Here is a 16543-nt window from a genome sequence, read left to right on the forward strand (position 1 = left end):
CGACTCAGATTATGTTTTTCGCATTTTAAAGACATAAATCGGCTGTTTACAGTTGACATTGAAAATTTTTATGATTTTGTAATTGTGCTGTGGCTTAAAATATTTTATTTTGACATTAAAGATCTTACCTTAACAACATTCGAAACATTAAGTTTTTCACCTGGATACGTATATGGAACAATTTTTGCCCTTGAAGCTCAATTCTGGCGTGTTTTTTCTTGTTCACAACATTACCTATCGTAGCTTTAGTTGTCTAAAACCCACGGCTTTCGCAATTTTTTAATCACTAGCTACGAATAATTTATGTTACGGAAAGAACACAGTCTTCCATCCATTGCTTCCTTAAAAGCGTCATTTTGTATGAAAACAAAGTTGTCGAGTAGCAGACGATAATTTATACATTCAAAAATATAGCTGCAGTCGGAAAAAAAATTCCAATCAAAAGATTTTTTTTTTACGACAGAGGAAAATCGCCTAAAAATGTGCGAACAGCCTTCTTATAACTGCTTGCTTTATAACTTATAACTGCATATTGATTCGCAGCTTTTGAGAAATGTCTGCATTATAGGGCTCCTACAAAAATTTATTTCATTTTTGCAAAAAGAAAATATATGGTTTCAAATAAAAGCATAATAAAATGAAATAATTTTAACATCAGATGATGCAAATTTTAATTTGGAAGTGTTCATTAACATCATTTAACATGTGTGTTTAGACGGGTTTATTGCAGATTCAAAATAATTGTTACAAGCACTTAAACTGTTTTATTTAGTTTAGTTCAAACTATTTATGCTATTGATCCAAGTAGTCAAAGCTACTATTAATCGATAAATACCTTAAGAAAACTAACTAACTTAACTAGTTCTCTTACACGCGTAATTTATTTTCTAAATAATTGTTATTAACTTCTTTACATAGATTCACTGACAATGATGAATAAATTTTCTTTCGAAAAATATGTATTTCTTTCGAAACATACGTGATTATTCGAACCATTATACCTTTCCTGGATAAATTTTAAAAAAGTGAAAGCTTTAAGATTTTTTTTTTATATTATGCACAAAGGGGCGATTTTTTCATTCACACATACATACATGTTTCGATAACACATGCGCTAAAAATATTTTTAAACGGCATCTTCAGAATTTACGATAGACTGTCTTGATAGACAGTTCAGGAATTTTTTTTTTTTTTTTTTGGTGCGTGTGTGTGTGTGCGCGCGCGCGCAGTGTGTTGCCAGTGCTCGCTTTGAAATCGTTGAGTTTGTTAATCAAAAATTCGTTAGTTTTACAAAATATGAAATAGACAATAAAACAATTTCTAAATACCAAATTCGGCCGGATTACTAAGTTGTTCAAAATTTGATGAAATATAAATATCTCAAAATTTGATGAAATATAAAATCTCTATGTGCCGTTGTTTTGTTTTCTTACAGTGCGAGGAACATGCATACATTTATGCAGATTCTTCATCATTTAATTTCTTTAAATATAATACAGAGCGATAATATTTGGTGGCAAGAATTTGAAAAGTGATACAGATAATTTTTAGCGATTCGATGCAAAATGCAGTTTCGAAAATAATAGCTCTTCTGGGCTTAAAGAGAAACTGAATTTTGAAACTCTACCTGATAGATTAGCCTCGATTTAAAAATTGAGGCAAAAAAATCGATTTGCCTCGATTAATTTGATGATTTGCCTCTTGATTAAAAATTGCAGGTTAATGAAGACTAATATTGTATTTTCTAATACTTTTGATTGGATGCGAAAGGTAATAACTGAGATTTAAAGAAGCTGCATTAAAAAGTATTTCAACTTTGTCGATTTCCAATGTTAACATTTATGAATTTGTTATACTCATCTTCAGTTTATGAATCGAGGTGACAGAAGTGGTGATCCAAAGTAGAACCAGATTCCAGTAACCGTTAAACGTTGGAACAGGTTGTAATCGATGCCTGAGGGGAACTTTCGCTTCTCGGTAGAACCCGATTGCCATCGCATCAGTGAATTCCACAAATTATGTGCAAGTCGTTAGAGAAAAAGGCGTGATGTATGTGTGCTCTGCCAGCTAAGAAGTAGCAATTTACTGAATACCAGTGCTTTAATGAGAATGAAAAATACCGGCATATTTTTTATCGCTTCTCATTTTTGGTTCTGTTCCGAGGTAAAACTGTATATGACAGGGAGATGAACAAATTTATCTGTACAACATTTTCGATAATTGATCCAGTCCGTTAAATCGGTGATAGTCAGCGGACGGTTCTCGGGTTTTCCGTGATTTTAGTTTCTATGGGGGCAACGAAATTTTGACCGAAATAAAAGAAGCAGAATTTCGCATGTAAATAGGCTTATTGTTTGATTCGGGGGATATATACCTAGTTTAATGCATTTCTTTTATGCAATGCCATTCGGGGGAAAATATGTCTTCGAAACTACCATTTATAAATATTAAGGAAATCGCTTCCCAAATGGCAGATATTTTATTAACAATTACTATAATATTTAAATTAAATAAATATTGCCTGCACTATTGTTAGTGCACCGCAGCCGAGTAAGACCGCTTAACACTGATATTTTGATCCGAATTCAAATTGCAAGTAAAACGCAGGCTGGCTGGATTTTCATGTGTAATTCATGTAACGTGAATAAAAACTAGTTTCCCTTAGGAAGCCCGAATGTACCTTAGACATGTAGCCTTAGTGTATCGTGTCTTACTCTAATTATACCTATTATTAAATACTATATAATTTAAGATTTGAGATGATGTGTACTTCGAATAAGTCAACGGTTTTCGATGTCGTCATTTTAATTCTCTTTATACCGCTATCAGGGGAAAAAAAACTTTGCGTTGTTTTAAGTAAGGAATTTATCATTCAGAAAGCCCATGTGTGAAGTAAATTTCATTTTAAGGTGTTCTCCTTAATAATGGCTGAATAAAATGTATCGTACAAAATTAATGCACTTGTTAAATTGACCATTATGTGCAGCTACCGACAATCACTGAATTAAATGATGGTATTTATGGAAGCTTCTTATAACGAAATTAAAACGATATGAAATTTTATGAGATTTAATAGGATTTCCAGTAGGTTCTATAACTCAGATTAATGAAATCAATGTCAATCATGTGATCAATGTCAGTCTTAAATCAGTGTTAATGATTTAATTCCTAAAAAAATTCAGTATTAGAAAAGAGAGCATACGTGAAATAGTATCGTGTATGGAAATGAACTAATGTCGTTTATTTTTTCATTCTTCAGCTGAATTGATTGTAAAATTTTCATGTCACCTGCTTCAAAATAATCTAATAATTCCACAATTTCGCATTTAAATAATTTTGATGCTACAACATACTTTGTCAGTAATTAATTTAAAGTAAGCTAACCGGAAAAGAAAGGCTAAAAAGATGATTAGTAAATATCAGGCAGTAAGCCACGTAGCATAGAGAATGAGAGTAATGTCAAGAATATAACGATTTTCTAATATCATAAATAGTGCTAACAAAATTATATTTTCTTCAATATATTTTTAAACTCTGTTTCGTAATATGTTTCAATGACTATAGTTAACAATTATAACATTTTAAACGAATAACTAAATTTTCAGATAGTTTGGCGCCCCTTTTAGCTGTTCACTCGAGGCAAGGGCCTCGCTTGTCTGACACTTATCACGGCTCTCCGAAATAACAGCATTCAGTGGCATTAAACATCAGTGCGCATTCGATCAATGCTGCGAACAGTCACTTTCATTAATATCGTTTTCCTCAAAGGATGAATATAAACCACTTTCCTAAAGAAAATCCTCCACAAACATATTTCACCCTTTTAGTAGGTAACCTGCCACGATTTCTAAAATTTTACCAAGCAAACGACCATCACTTATGAATTCATTTGAACTATACATTGATAATTAAGATAAAAACCTTTTATTAACCTTTAAGATTAAGATAATTATTGAAAGCCTTTAAGATTAAGATAATTATTAAAAGCCTTTAAGATTAAGATAATTATTAAAGGCCTTTAACCCTTTGCGGCACAGAAAAATTGAATGAAAAAGGATTTATAGGTTACTCTGAAACTTCTTTATCTATAGTAGACGGCAGATCAACACAAACCAGTCCATATATTTTAGCCATGTTTAGTTTTTTAAGACCCTCATTTTTTCAAAGAAATCTTCCAGATTTTTTTAGTGTATAAAAAGGAATTGTTTGAAAAAAATTTATTTTTTGGCTGTATGCTAATCACCTTATTCTATGTTAGTTTTAAATTTTTACCTTGAAATATTACCTAAAATCAAACGGTGAACGCTAGGTGTGCTCAGACCGGGCTCACCGATAATATAGTTCATTGACATTTCAGTTCATTGACAACAATGCTCGTTTCAGCACTCTTTTTGAAGCTCTATTCAATCAATGTGCCACTTTGGGCACACCAACAGAACTAAAACGATAAGCGCTATCTTTACAAAATTTTTGTGTACTCCTCTAGGCCTAATTAGACTGCCTACCATTTTTTTTTTCTATCAAAACTCTGTCTTTAAAAGATAGCGTGCCGGAAAGTGTAAGATTAAGATCTTCCATTGGTGAATTACATTTTTAGAGGCGTTTCACATTCAAAAAAATTCTTCCTGCTCTAGTTGACGGCCCTAATTCCAATCCATCTTTGCCTTCAACCTTTAAGGAAATTATATTTTAGTTCTCGTTTCATCAATTGATGGCGCCAGTAACTTTACTCCTGTCCAGCCATTCTTATCTAATCACTATATCTTGTTTCGTTCATTTGCACTTTGGCAGTTGAAGAAGGCTAGTTCGGTAAAACCATCGAAACTAGTCCTGTGAAAATTTGAAAATATAACTAACATCATTTGTTTGACAAATTAAAGTGTAAAATTGTGTGAAATGAATGTGATTAAGTATTTATCAAGTAATTGCATTGAGCTTTTTATTTGATTACTTTCACAATCTTCCAAAGTCCATCCAATGTTTAGGAATGCCGCTGCTTATAAAACTTGTTTTAAAAAGTTAAGATGCACGATAATCCATAGGAGACACGTCAGGGGAATTGTGTGAGATACATTTAAAAGGGATAGCTTCGATTTCTGTGGTTTCTCGACAAGAAATTTAAAAGAAATCGTAAATTTTAGAAAACATCTGTTTGCAGTAAATGATAAACAATCGACTGATACTTTTTCAGTGACAATTTCTAATCGTGTAGAAATTGAAATAAAAAAATATCTGAAACCTTTCAGATTTTATATTATGCTCAAAGGGACTTTTTTAACATTTTGTGTGTTATCTTTATTTAATATCATGATCTTCGCACTTAAACCGTAAAATTCAGTTCAGCGGTAATATCGCAAAATAATTTAAAAAGAGCATATCTTTAGAATTTTCGAAACAGAGTCGCGCGCTGGAGATGAAGTTTTTTTTCGTACAGTGTTGCCATTGCTCGCTTTGAAATCGTTGAGTTTCTTAATAAAAAGTTCATAAATGCTTTACAAAATATGAAATGGATAATAAAGCAAATTCCAAATTTGGGTTTCCAGATGCTCATATTCGGTTGGATGGCTACGTTATTCAAACTTGGATGGCTCTAGATGCCTTTTTTTTTTTTTTTTTTTTTTTTTTTTTTCAAAATGCGAGAAACATTCGTGTAGATGCTGCATTATTTAGTTTTCTTAAATATAATTCATGGCGATAATATTTGGTGGCAAGAGTTTCAAAAGTGAATCGTGCAAAATGCCGTTTTGAAATTAATAGCCTCTGGGCTAAAGCCTTTTGGGTTAATTATTTAAAATCTGAAATATAAATATCTTAAACAATTTTCAGTAACAAAAACATCTGCATGTAGTAGGTATGATTTAAAAATATTCGTCACTGGGGAAATAAAATAATATGCATAAACCTTTGCCCTTTAGAAATGCGCTTACTAGGCGAACTGTTTAAAAAAAAAAAAAAAAAAATCAAAGGAAGTCGTGTGATATTGCTTCAGTTTCATGCACCCTCTTCCAGTGTCCTACATTTGTGGAGTCTGAAGGTCAATCACAAAGTATGAATTTAATAATAGGTACTGTCTTTGACACTATGGTCACAAACGCGCAGATAAAACTATAATTAGAAATGCTTGTGCCTGAAACGGAACTGTTGGCAAATCTAAACAAACAAAATAAACGGTCCGCGTCGGAGTTGCGTAAGTAGTCGAACATGGTCGCTTTATCGCTCACTCTCTGTTGTTAAATGGACGGTGAAAATGTATGGGGACTAATGACCAGAGAAAAGTAGTTTAGCTACTGGTAGACTACTGCTTTCGGAAAATAATGGGGGTTGATAAGATTTATTTATTCTTACTGACAACAACTGACAATGGCTTTCGTTTTGCTTCCTTCTGAGAATGGCTGTAACACTACGCTAAACCTACTAATGGTTATTTCAAGCATACAGAGGGTTTTTCACATATTTTTGTAACGATTAACGAAGGTAAACAATCCTTAGAATAAATTATATAAACAAACCTTAGAATTTTATTTTCTAATATATTTAGTCCGATAGCGAGGGCCGGATTTACGTATAAGCTGTAGCTTAGGGCTCCCACTTTCTTGCCCCCCTCAAAAAAATTATAGTATAAATAGTATGGTGTTTAAAAAAATATATACGTATTTCGAATGCATATATTTATTAAACTGTACGACGTACGAATATAAAACTTTACACACATATGTAAGAACCTCTCAAATTCAGATTACAAATGTTCAATATGTCCTCCATCAGCGACACGAACAATATCACATCGATACTCAAATTCCTGCCATACTCGGACAAGCATGTCCGTCGTCACTGATGTTATGGCAGTACGGATCCGTTTCGTCAACACTTCCAAGTTCTGTAGGAGTGGTAGTACATAAACGTCGTCTTTAATGAAACCCTACAGGAAGAAGTCACAGGGTGTCAAATCCGGTGACCGTGGAGGCCAGCTGAGACATGCTAAGTCGCCAGCTCCTTGACGACCAATCCAACGGTTCGGTAGAGTTTCATTCAGATAATCACGCACTTGGCAACACCAGTGAAGGGGTGCCCCGTCTTGTTGAAAAATGAAGTTGTCTTCGTGCAGCCTCGGAAACAACCACTTCTGTAACATAGCGAGATACCGTTAACCGTGTTTCCATCAAAGAAGGATGGGCTGTAAACAGATAATAGGGATATCGCACAAAACACATTAATTTTGGGCGAATCTCGTACATGTTCAATGGTTGCATGTGGATTCTGTAGGCGCCAAATTCGAACATTGTGTTTGTTTACATGACCACTAACATGAAAAGTCGTTTCATCACTGAACACGATGCGTTGTGCGAAAGTGTTAGCATTGTCAATAGCAGCAATAATCTCGTTACAAAATGCCACACGTTTGCGTTTGTCATCAGGACGCAGGGCCTGTAACAAATGTAATTTGTACGGCTTTACCGACGTCTCAAAACACGCCAAATCATTGTTGTAAGCAGTTGTAACTCCCGACCTGCACGACGAGTTGATTTTGAAGGACTACGTTGGAAAGCAGTTTGAATTCGTGCAACATTTTCTTCGGGAACACGAGAGCGGCCAGAACTCTTTTCTTTACATACACATCGTGTATTTAAAAACTGTCGATACCATATGCGAATGTTCCGCCCATTCTTAGGATCACTTTGGCACCTCAACTTGAAACGTCTTTGCACTGTAATCACGGAATTGCACTTCGCAAACTCGAGAAGACAAAATGATTTCTGCTGCGGAGTAGCCGTTTTAAACATGTGACGGTTACCACGCAAAACAGAAGACAACCGACATCTAGCGGCTATTAATATAAACTAAACTCGCCAATAACCGAGCTGAGGCGCAGTGATCGAAGGTTTGGACAAAATAAAACTTTTTAATACGTATATTCTTTTTGGAACACTGTGCATATTATATCAAACTTATAAAGGGCCCTATATCTCAAATAGCTTAAAGCCTTATCAAGTCTAAATCTGGCTCTGCTGGTAGCTCTTTCGTTGAACTAATATATTACATCTTGATTTCCAAGATAAAAGTCCTTTTCTTAAAATATCAAGGTTGATTTAATACCACCCCTTCTTCACAATCTTCCAGAGTCCATCCAATGTTTAGGAATACCGCTTATAAAGCTTGTTTTAAAAGTCCAGATGCACGGTAAGCCATAGGAGACACATCAGGGAAATTGTGTGGGATACATTAAAAAAGAATAGCTTCAATTCTGGTTTCACATCTCATTGTTTCAAAAATAGAGCAGTAGATTTAGAGGTAGGGCTCGGAGGATGGATCCCGATGGAACTTAACTCAGTGAAGATCGTTTTTATAAAGAGATGGAATTTCTTCTTTAAAAATAGGAGTTAAAACATATTTCTGATAGTATTCCGAATTAATTTTGACATTTATTTCCACTTTCCTTATGTTAAGTTTTCTTTATAAGAGAATCAATCCAGTAATAACTGTAAAACCTTTAGAAAAACTTTACTTGTTTTCGTGGAACCAACATATTAAGTCTTTTTCTCCTCTTTTTCTACTACAATCGGATAAGTCTCATCAATTGTATCTAAATATTTCCATTTTTCACCTGACAAATAATTTTCATACAGCACTTTGCACATAGTCGAGAGACGTGTTTCGGAGTTAGGCGATAAACATAATGTTTTTGTTGTTGTTGTTTTGTGTGTGTTTTTATTAGTTTTAAATTAATTTATAAATTTTCTCACAGTTCGTACAGAGATATTTAAAGAATCTGAAATTTCTTTGGGGGGGGGCGAAGCTGAATTTCTTTTAAAACAAGAGATGCGACTTTAGATCAAATAAAAGCTGTGTGTATTTTTCGCCTTTTCCCCCCAGTTAGATTTAACGTTTCTTTCCTATCATATTAATTATGTCACTTATTTTACGTGTAGAAGTATTAAAACTATGCTTTTCACATCTTTTTTTAATAACTGAATAAGAGTATTTCTCTTCGGACAGCGCAAAAATATAGCCTTCGATCTATTGTTTATTTTTCAACGACATTTTAAAGAAAAGAATGTTATGACCCACCAGCGGCCGAGCGGTAAATTCGCTGAGCCCTGGTAGTTCGGTCCGAGGTTCGAATCCCGCGAACGAGCTGGCTGCATGGGCGTTTTCGTGGTTTTTTTCCCATGTGTAACGTGTACACGAGCCAGTTTCCCTTAGAAAGTCGTCCACGAAGGCATCCCTTCCCTTAGGCAGATAGCCTTCGTGTGCTTTGCCATAACTCAACACACCACCAACAAGAAAAGAATATTTTTAATGCTGCAGACGATAATAAGCTTATTCGAATTGGATGCCAATCACGTTTGTGTTTTAAAATTAACATTTAAACTGATGGAGAAAATCAAAATTGTTATAATAATCTGTGAAACACCTTATATTTGCGAGCATTAAGCTATTCCTTTGGGTGATTCCGTAGAAACTGACAATAAAATATAAAAACTTAAGAATATGTTCTTCCTTTTGTCATCGGAGGTTTGTTATTAGTTCAATGTCCTCACTTTGTTTAAAATTGCTGCCACCAAATTTTATCGACATGCTCTATATATAACATGCGCATTATCCTGCTCTTCCTCAAATCCGTTGATTATAATATTTGCACAAAATTTTTCTCATAAATGTATGGAATATTTTATATTTCATTTATTAAAGGATTGGATCGGTTGGTTATTTTCATTTGTGGGAAACCTTATAAAATTAGGTTTCGTATTTAAAGAAACATCTTATCCTTAACACTGAAACAGTTTTCACTTGCTTCGAATCTCAGAAATTTGTCAAAAAGCAACATAAGCATTAAATGATTTGATTTCAAAATATGCTACCGCTAATGTGAGTTACTGCTCAGATTCACATTCAGATAACTCAAATGATAGAATTTTCCTTGAAACTACATGCTAATCTTCATCTTCTAATCTAATCTTCATTTAATGTATCTTCAATATATTTAATGCATCTATGAACAGTAAAAAACAGCAACAAGGTTTTAAGAAATATCACTTGACCTGATTTGGACAGGATTTTTGACGGGTATGAATGTCGGATACAGCCTCAAAATATAAGAAATCCTAAGAATTTGGAATTTGATGCTTCTTAAATTTGTGCTCCTAGAAAAGAAGTTAGCTTCAGCAGGCTAGACTTTCGAAGTATAAATAAGATTTCTCATCGTCCGATTTCTTGATTTTTCATACATGTTGAAAAATGTTTCATACATGTATGTTGTGACTTATCTTACTTTTATGACGGTAACATCAAAACAAACTCACCAAATTCATCGTGGCAAGGAGTGCAAGATAGCATCTGTCGTTGGCAATAGCCTTAAACACCATACAGGTGACACTAAGACTGTTCCGCCTCCCAGTTTTGAAGGAAAACATCCCGGGGGGCGGGACGGGTCAGAAGGTGTCGAGAGGACTTTCGGCTCGCCGCATATTTAAAGTGCCCTCATGCCGCACAGGCACTTTCTTTCCAACGACAGCGAGGCAGCCGATCCACTGGGGCAGTTAGCATATCGGCCAGATAGCCCCACTGACGGAATTAACTTGGTCAACGTAACACATTTTGGTACACATTGTGTTCAAGACGAGTGCTGGGGGCGGTGTAAACAAATGCTGGGCGAGAGGATAGTGCAGTGATGGAAGACGGGTGCAAGCAATGCTAAAAATACTAAAGTAAAATGCTAAAAAGCAAAATAATGCATGAATAAAATAAGGCAAAACAGTGAAAATAATACATAAGGCAAAATACATAATTCAAGACTCATAATTCAGGGTTTACAGTTCAAGGAGATGAGTATAAACAGGAAAAAAAAAAGCTAACTTAAGATAAAATAAGTTCTCTTCAAGTACAGAATATACGGGGGCAGTGCTGGTGACGAAGATGGCAGCTGCTAATTACTTCAGCCTGTCTGAGATTTTGCGTGCAATATTTACGCAGTCGCTTATGCGTTTCAATGCATAGCCATTTTTCGAAATAGCTTCAGCCCATGCAAGGATGTAGTCCGCTACTGGCTGCCCAAGATGAATTTGGCAAACGAATACATAGTTTTGTTCTTTGAAAACGAGCACATAGTGTCCGGATCTCCTGCCATCCCGCAGGAGCAATGGTCGTTTTTGCACCATCTGAAGCGATGCAGGTAAGTCCTGAAGGGACCATGCCCTGTTAGAAACTGAGTGAAATGAGGCGAGCCATTTTTAGAAGCAGCAGACTTTGGGAAAAAATCTAAGCTCTTCTGCCGCTGGATTTCCATATCCCACAGATGTTGCCAACGCTTCAGTAATTCAGAACTAACCTAGAGGAGACACGTCGAGAGTGCGAACGTGGGGATCAGTTGCTGCTCTTTTGGATATTGCATCTACAGTATTATTACAGAGTATTCCGGTGTGCGCAAGTACCCCTGGAGTTCAAGCCTATAGTATTTTGGTGTTCTTATTAAGAGTTTTGTATGGCCCTGACGAGTGGATTTTTACGGCATGTGCCGTGGATTGCCTGCTGAGTCTGAATAAATACTGGAATAGTTATTTTCCAATGCGTAGGCAAGTGCAGCTTTTAATGCAATTAATTCAGCCTGAAAAACTTAGTTGTGGTGCCCACGCTTTCTTTCCCAGGTCCTTAAGATATGGTCCCCATGGAGAACACAATATCCGCTACCGGTATTGCACAGGCACTGTACATTTACAAAAGTTACAAACATCCACGCCTTCGATATAGCAGTCAGTGTAGCTAACCAGTATCGCGTTGGGTTGCGCACATGTATAAAAGTCATCTGTGCCACCATATAACACTGGTTATTTAATTTCTTCTTTCAGGAACTGATAAATAAATTATATGGGTTGCGTTAGATGAGATTTTATTACGAAGCTATAAAATTACAAATTTAGCTTTAAACACTTCCCTTTCGGAAGCTACAAATTACCTCCTTTAATAATAATTTGAAATGCAGATTTCGTTTCAATCAGCTAATTTTTAATCTTTAGGGAATATGAAATGTTCTCCTGAATCCAAGCATCTCATTTCTTAAAGACTTATTTTATCGGAAGGTCTAAATTAGAAATTGTTTCGCATTCACGTTACACATGGGAAAAAAATCCGAAAACGTTCGATGTCCCAGCCATTCGCCCGGATTTGAGCCCGGGTCGGACTACCAGTATTAAGTGATTTTACCGCTTTCTACTGAAAGGATTATGATGTTTGTTTTGCTACATTCATCATCTTTATAAAAAATATTGAGCCCATTCTGTCTTAAAGAAAATTATTTACTTTTGGTTTTATTCTCAGCAGTGGAACGAGATAGCTGCATAAGCTTACCATGGTTCCCCCCTTCTAAAACTAAACTCGGCCGCACAAACGGCCCATATAACCATGGCGGGTAGCCCGATATCTGGCTCCGTGGGCTCCGGGGTGCTTGTGGATCTTAGCCTGGACAAGTGATCAGCTTTACATCCACCAGTGGCCGAGAGTAAAGTCGTTGAACACTAGTAGTTCAATCCGGGGTTCAAATCCTGGTGAACGGGCTGGCTGAATAAACGTTTTCGTGGTTTTCCCCATGACTAACGTGTATACGAGTCGGCTTTCGTTAGAAAGTCCTGCACAAAGGCATTCCTGCTATAAGTAGCTAGCCCTCGAGTGTTTTGTCATAATTAAATAAACCAAAACATACCTCAGAAAAATCTTAATGAAAGTAACTTTAATTGGTACTTATGTATTATTCTTTCAAATGAGAAAGTTGGCGGATGTCTGCCAAAGTTGGGCCAATCGTTTCTAAGAAATTCTAAAATAAACTGATGACTGTTTATTTAATAAACAATGAGTATTCGGACCCCCCTCCATAAAAGGCTTTTCGAGAACTTCTACCTTTCTGTTAAGCCCCGATTTTACCGAAAGCTCTGTTTAGAGCGATACGAGTACTAATTTCCTGTTTATTACTGTTTGCTTCAAACTAATTGTTTAAATCTATTACTGTTTTGCCTCTCATAGGCAATTTTCAAAATGCAAGGGGGAAAATACAGCAATAACAGTTAATTTATATCTTTGTTCATTAGAAAGCTTATCCAGAACCAGTCTGGTTACATCAAACCGAAAGCGCAGATACTATGAACGTGTTTACGTCACGCTTTTCCCTCACTGGCTTTCAAGTCGCCCTGCTTGGCGACAGTTTCATAATGGATGGTATAATAGGTAAGTACCGTTTCATTTTAAGATGACAGCTGTAGCAGGTAGTCTTTTGGTAACAACCAACAGATGCGCGAAAATTATTTATTTATGAATAGCTGACAGAATATTTTAGAAGGATTTTTAGAAAATAAAATTTTATTTATTTGTCTATGATACCCGATCATACCAAATAAGAAAATGAGTTTTTTACTTTATCGATTAAAAGTTGATTCTGCTGTTAGCTTCGTCAAAGATGATTTAATAAACTTAATTCTTAATAAGGCAACCTGTAGTATCTTCCTCATGTTTTCAGAGTTACTTTGTATGTTTTTACTACCGAGCAGAAATGCTTAATAAATTTGCAATACTTATGTTTGTAATTTTGCGAGTTTTTTTTTTCCATGCTTTATCTGTCGTGAATCGAGAGAGAAAGCAGATAAAACTCACATAAAGCGTTTTATAATTCTATCCTGGCGATTAAACACAAATTAGTTCCGTTTTAATTATAGCATTTTTCGTAAGAGTCGCGTTCATCTACAAGTAAAAATACATTGATGAGCCAAACATTATGACCATCCCCACATTTTTCAATGAAATCGTCTGAATGACGTGGAGGACAGGTAATTAAGTAGGAATGTACGTATTCAGCTGCTGATGGAGGAGATAAGGAATCATGCTTGCGCATTTGCCAGTGATGGGCTCTAAGGGAATTTGAAAGACAGCATATTGTAGAGACACGAAGACTTGGAACGAGTATCCCTTAATTGCACGACTGGATAGATTGTTCACTATCAGCCGTGATAGTGGATAAATGACTGTGAAACCAGAAGTACACGCCAAGGTGTTGGGAGCCCACGCATCATCAAAGAAAAAAGACTTTTGAGACTTTTTGCTTGGTACAGCAAAATTGGCGCCACAAACTGGCGCCCAATACAATGCAGATCCAAGTGCAAGTGTTTCAGAATTCATAGTTCAGACACTGTTGAATATGGGACGGCGCATTAGACGTTCCACATGCGTGCCTCTGTTGACTAAACGTAATTGTCAACAACACCTACAGTGGGCCCGGTAACATCGAGACTGGACAATGGATAAGTGGAAGACAGTTGCCTGTCCGATGAATCACGATTTCTCAATCATCATGTCCATGGTTTGTCAGGGTCTGCCCTATTCCAGGCGAAGAGTTGCTCCCTCCCTATACAGCACGTCATTTACAGGCTGGTGGTGGCGGTGTTATGCTTCGGGGGGCGTTCTCACGGTCGGCTCTGGGAGTTGGTGGAACAGACTACGAAAGCTGCGAACTGCCTGAACATAAGTGTTGAACAGTTGCACCATTTCATGGCGTCTGTCTTCTCAGCTGGAAAGGAAATTTTCCAACTCTCTTTTGGAGTGGTTTGAAGAACATATGTATGAATTTCAGTTAATGTCCTGTCCAGCTATCTGGCTGGATCTTAACTCGATAGAGCACATTTCTGATGTCATGGAGCGCCAGCTCAGAGCTGAAACTCAGCCATGTCTGAATATCTCGAATTTGCCTGACCATTGCTTAGACGTTTGTTACAACTTGTCTTCAGTCATATACCAAACATTTGACATCCATTCCGAGACGATCCGCAGCTGTTTTGCAAGCCAAAGATCGCGCAAAGCGTTATTGAACGTATGGTCGTCATGTTTTGGATGTTCAGTGTAATTTTACCTCAGTACGTACGATAAAAATTTGGACTACGAAATACCCAAAACCAATTGGCAGTATTGCTGTCTTTACATTTTACACTGCTCATTATCACAAGAACAAATTTATATGTAAAACAATTCATGTAGTTTTGTTTTTCTTTTTATCGGCAGGTTCGACAATACGCCATATCAACTGGCTCAAACAGCTCGGCGGAACATGATCGAACACACGGATCTGGTTCCAGTGTCGTGCGTGTATTTGTTTCAGCTATTCCCATTTGCCATTGCTTTCGATAGGACGATGACGATTCTTCAAGTTGGCGAAAAGTCTCGGGAACTCTTCGGCGGTGAGGAGATGGTTGGCTTACCAGTTGAGACCTTCTTTCTCATGCATCGTCCTAGAGTTGCCTTCACGTGGGAAAATGTGAGATACTGCCTTCTGTTTTTCTCATTAAATAATTCTATTTTACGAGCTATGCAATTTTAATTATATAGAGATCTCAATAATTAAGTTTGGAAATTATTATCTTGGCATCTATAAATGCAGCTCTTGTTCTTTTGACAAAAGATTAACATAAAAATTAGACAGAATTCAACCTTAAATTCGCTTGTGCTTGTAAACTTGTACACCAGAGATAATATGCACTACGTCTGTCTTCACTGAGAATGTTCATTTAAGTTTGTTCAGAAAATGTTTTCAGCCAGAGAAAATGATTTTCTTCTGAGCAGTCAAATTTCATCTTGAATTGAAAGAAAACTAACAACGATTTAAGGTTGGATTTTGCCTCAATCTAAAATTGTCGAGTTGTTTTTAACATTAAATGAATGTATAACGGGTAAAATTTCACTCGTTAAAAATATATCATCAAATATAATGAATTTTTGTAAGTAAATAAAAAATTACAAAAGTATTTTTGTAATAAAGCAATTATTGCTTAATGTAACGCACTTCTTTTTTTTTTTTTTTTTTTTTTTTTTTTGTGAAATGTGACGCTATTATCCATTGATAGGTAACATTCTGAAAGAAATTTCAGATAAAATGAAAACCACAAGCGTGCTAAGGCCAGGCTAAACTCTATAAACTGTAGCATGGTTTTAAATATTTTCATCTTCCTTTATACTTCAACACTGGTAGTTCGATCCGAGGTTCGAAGCCCGCGAACGGGCTGGCTGCATGGGCGTTTTTGTGGTTTTCCCCATTTGCAACGTGTATACGAGACAGTTTTCCTTAGAAAGTCCCCGACGAAGGCATCCCTCCCCTTAAACAGATAGACCTCATGTGCTTTGTCATAATTAAATACACCAAAATCATCCTTTGTACTTCAAGTCATTAATATGTTACTCTTTTTCCCCTTAAACAGTATTACTTTCCCTAATTAAGCATTTTTTAAATACGAAAAATAAGCAATTTTCAAAAAATTTTGTACATGATAATACTTTTAGTGAGAAAAAATAAAATCTGGCATTTACAAGAACTGTTAGATTTTACTCTAATCAAACCAAAAAATTTACAGATGTTCGGTTCACTTCATTAAATTTTTTTAAAAAAGAAAAATTACTGCTCCACTAATATCATTTCTACACTTATGTTCAAAACATTTGCTAAAAATAAGGCATTTCTCCCAGAAATATAAAAAAGGCCCCTTCGGGCATCACCAGTATCTAAGTAATTAAGGAATAC

General features: G+C 35.8%; 1 protein-coding gene across 2 annotated transcripts in view; it reads left to right on the top strand.

Annotated features, from left to right (window-relative positions):
• The window catches only part of LOC118200565 (soluble guanylate cyclase 88E-like), an 81235-nt gene that overhangs the window by 4375 nt on the left and 60317 nt on the right, over window positions 1–16543 (top strand). For both annotated transcript variants that reach the window (XM_085807001.1, XM_085807000.1), the window contains exon 2: window positions 15034–15286. In XM_085807001.1, coding sequence (XP_085663127.1) covers window positions 15034–15286 — 253 coding nt within the window. The remainder of the gene's footprint in view (window positions 1–15033; window positions 15287–16543) is intronic.

This window comes from Stegodyphus dumicola, chromosome X1 (genome assembly GCF_044657685.1).
Source record: "Stegodyphus dumicola isolate Sdum_Otavi_A_Nest chromosome X1, ASM4465768v1".
Taxonomy (NCBI): Eukaryota; Metazoa; Arthropoda; class Arachnida; order Araneae; family Eresidae; genus Stegodyphus; species Stegodyphus dumicola.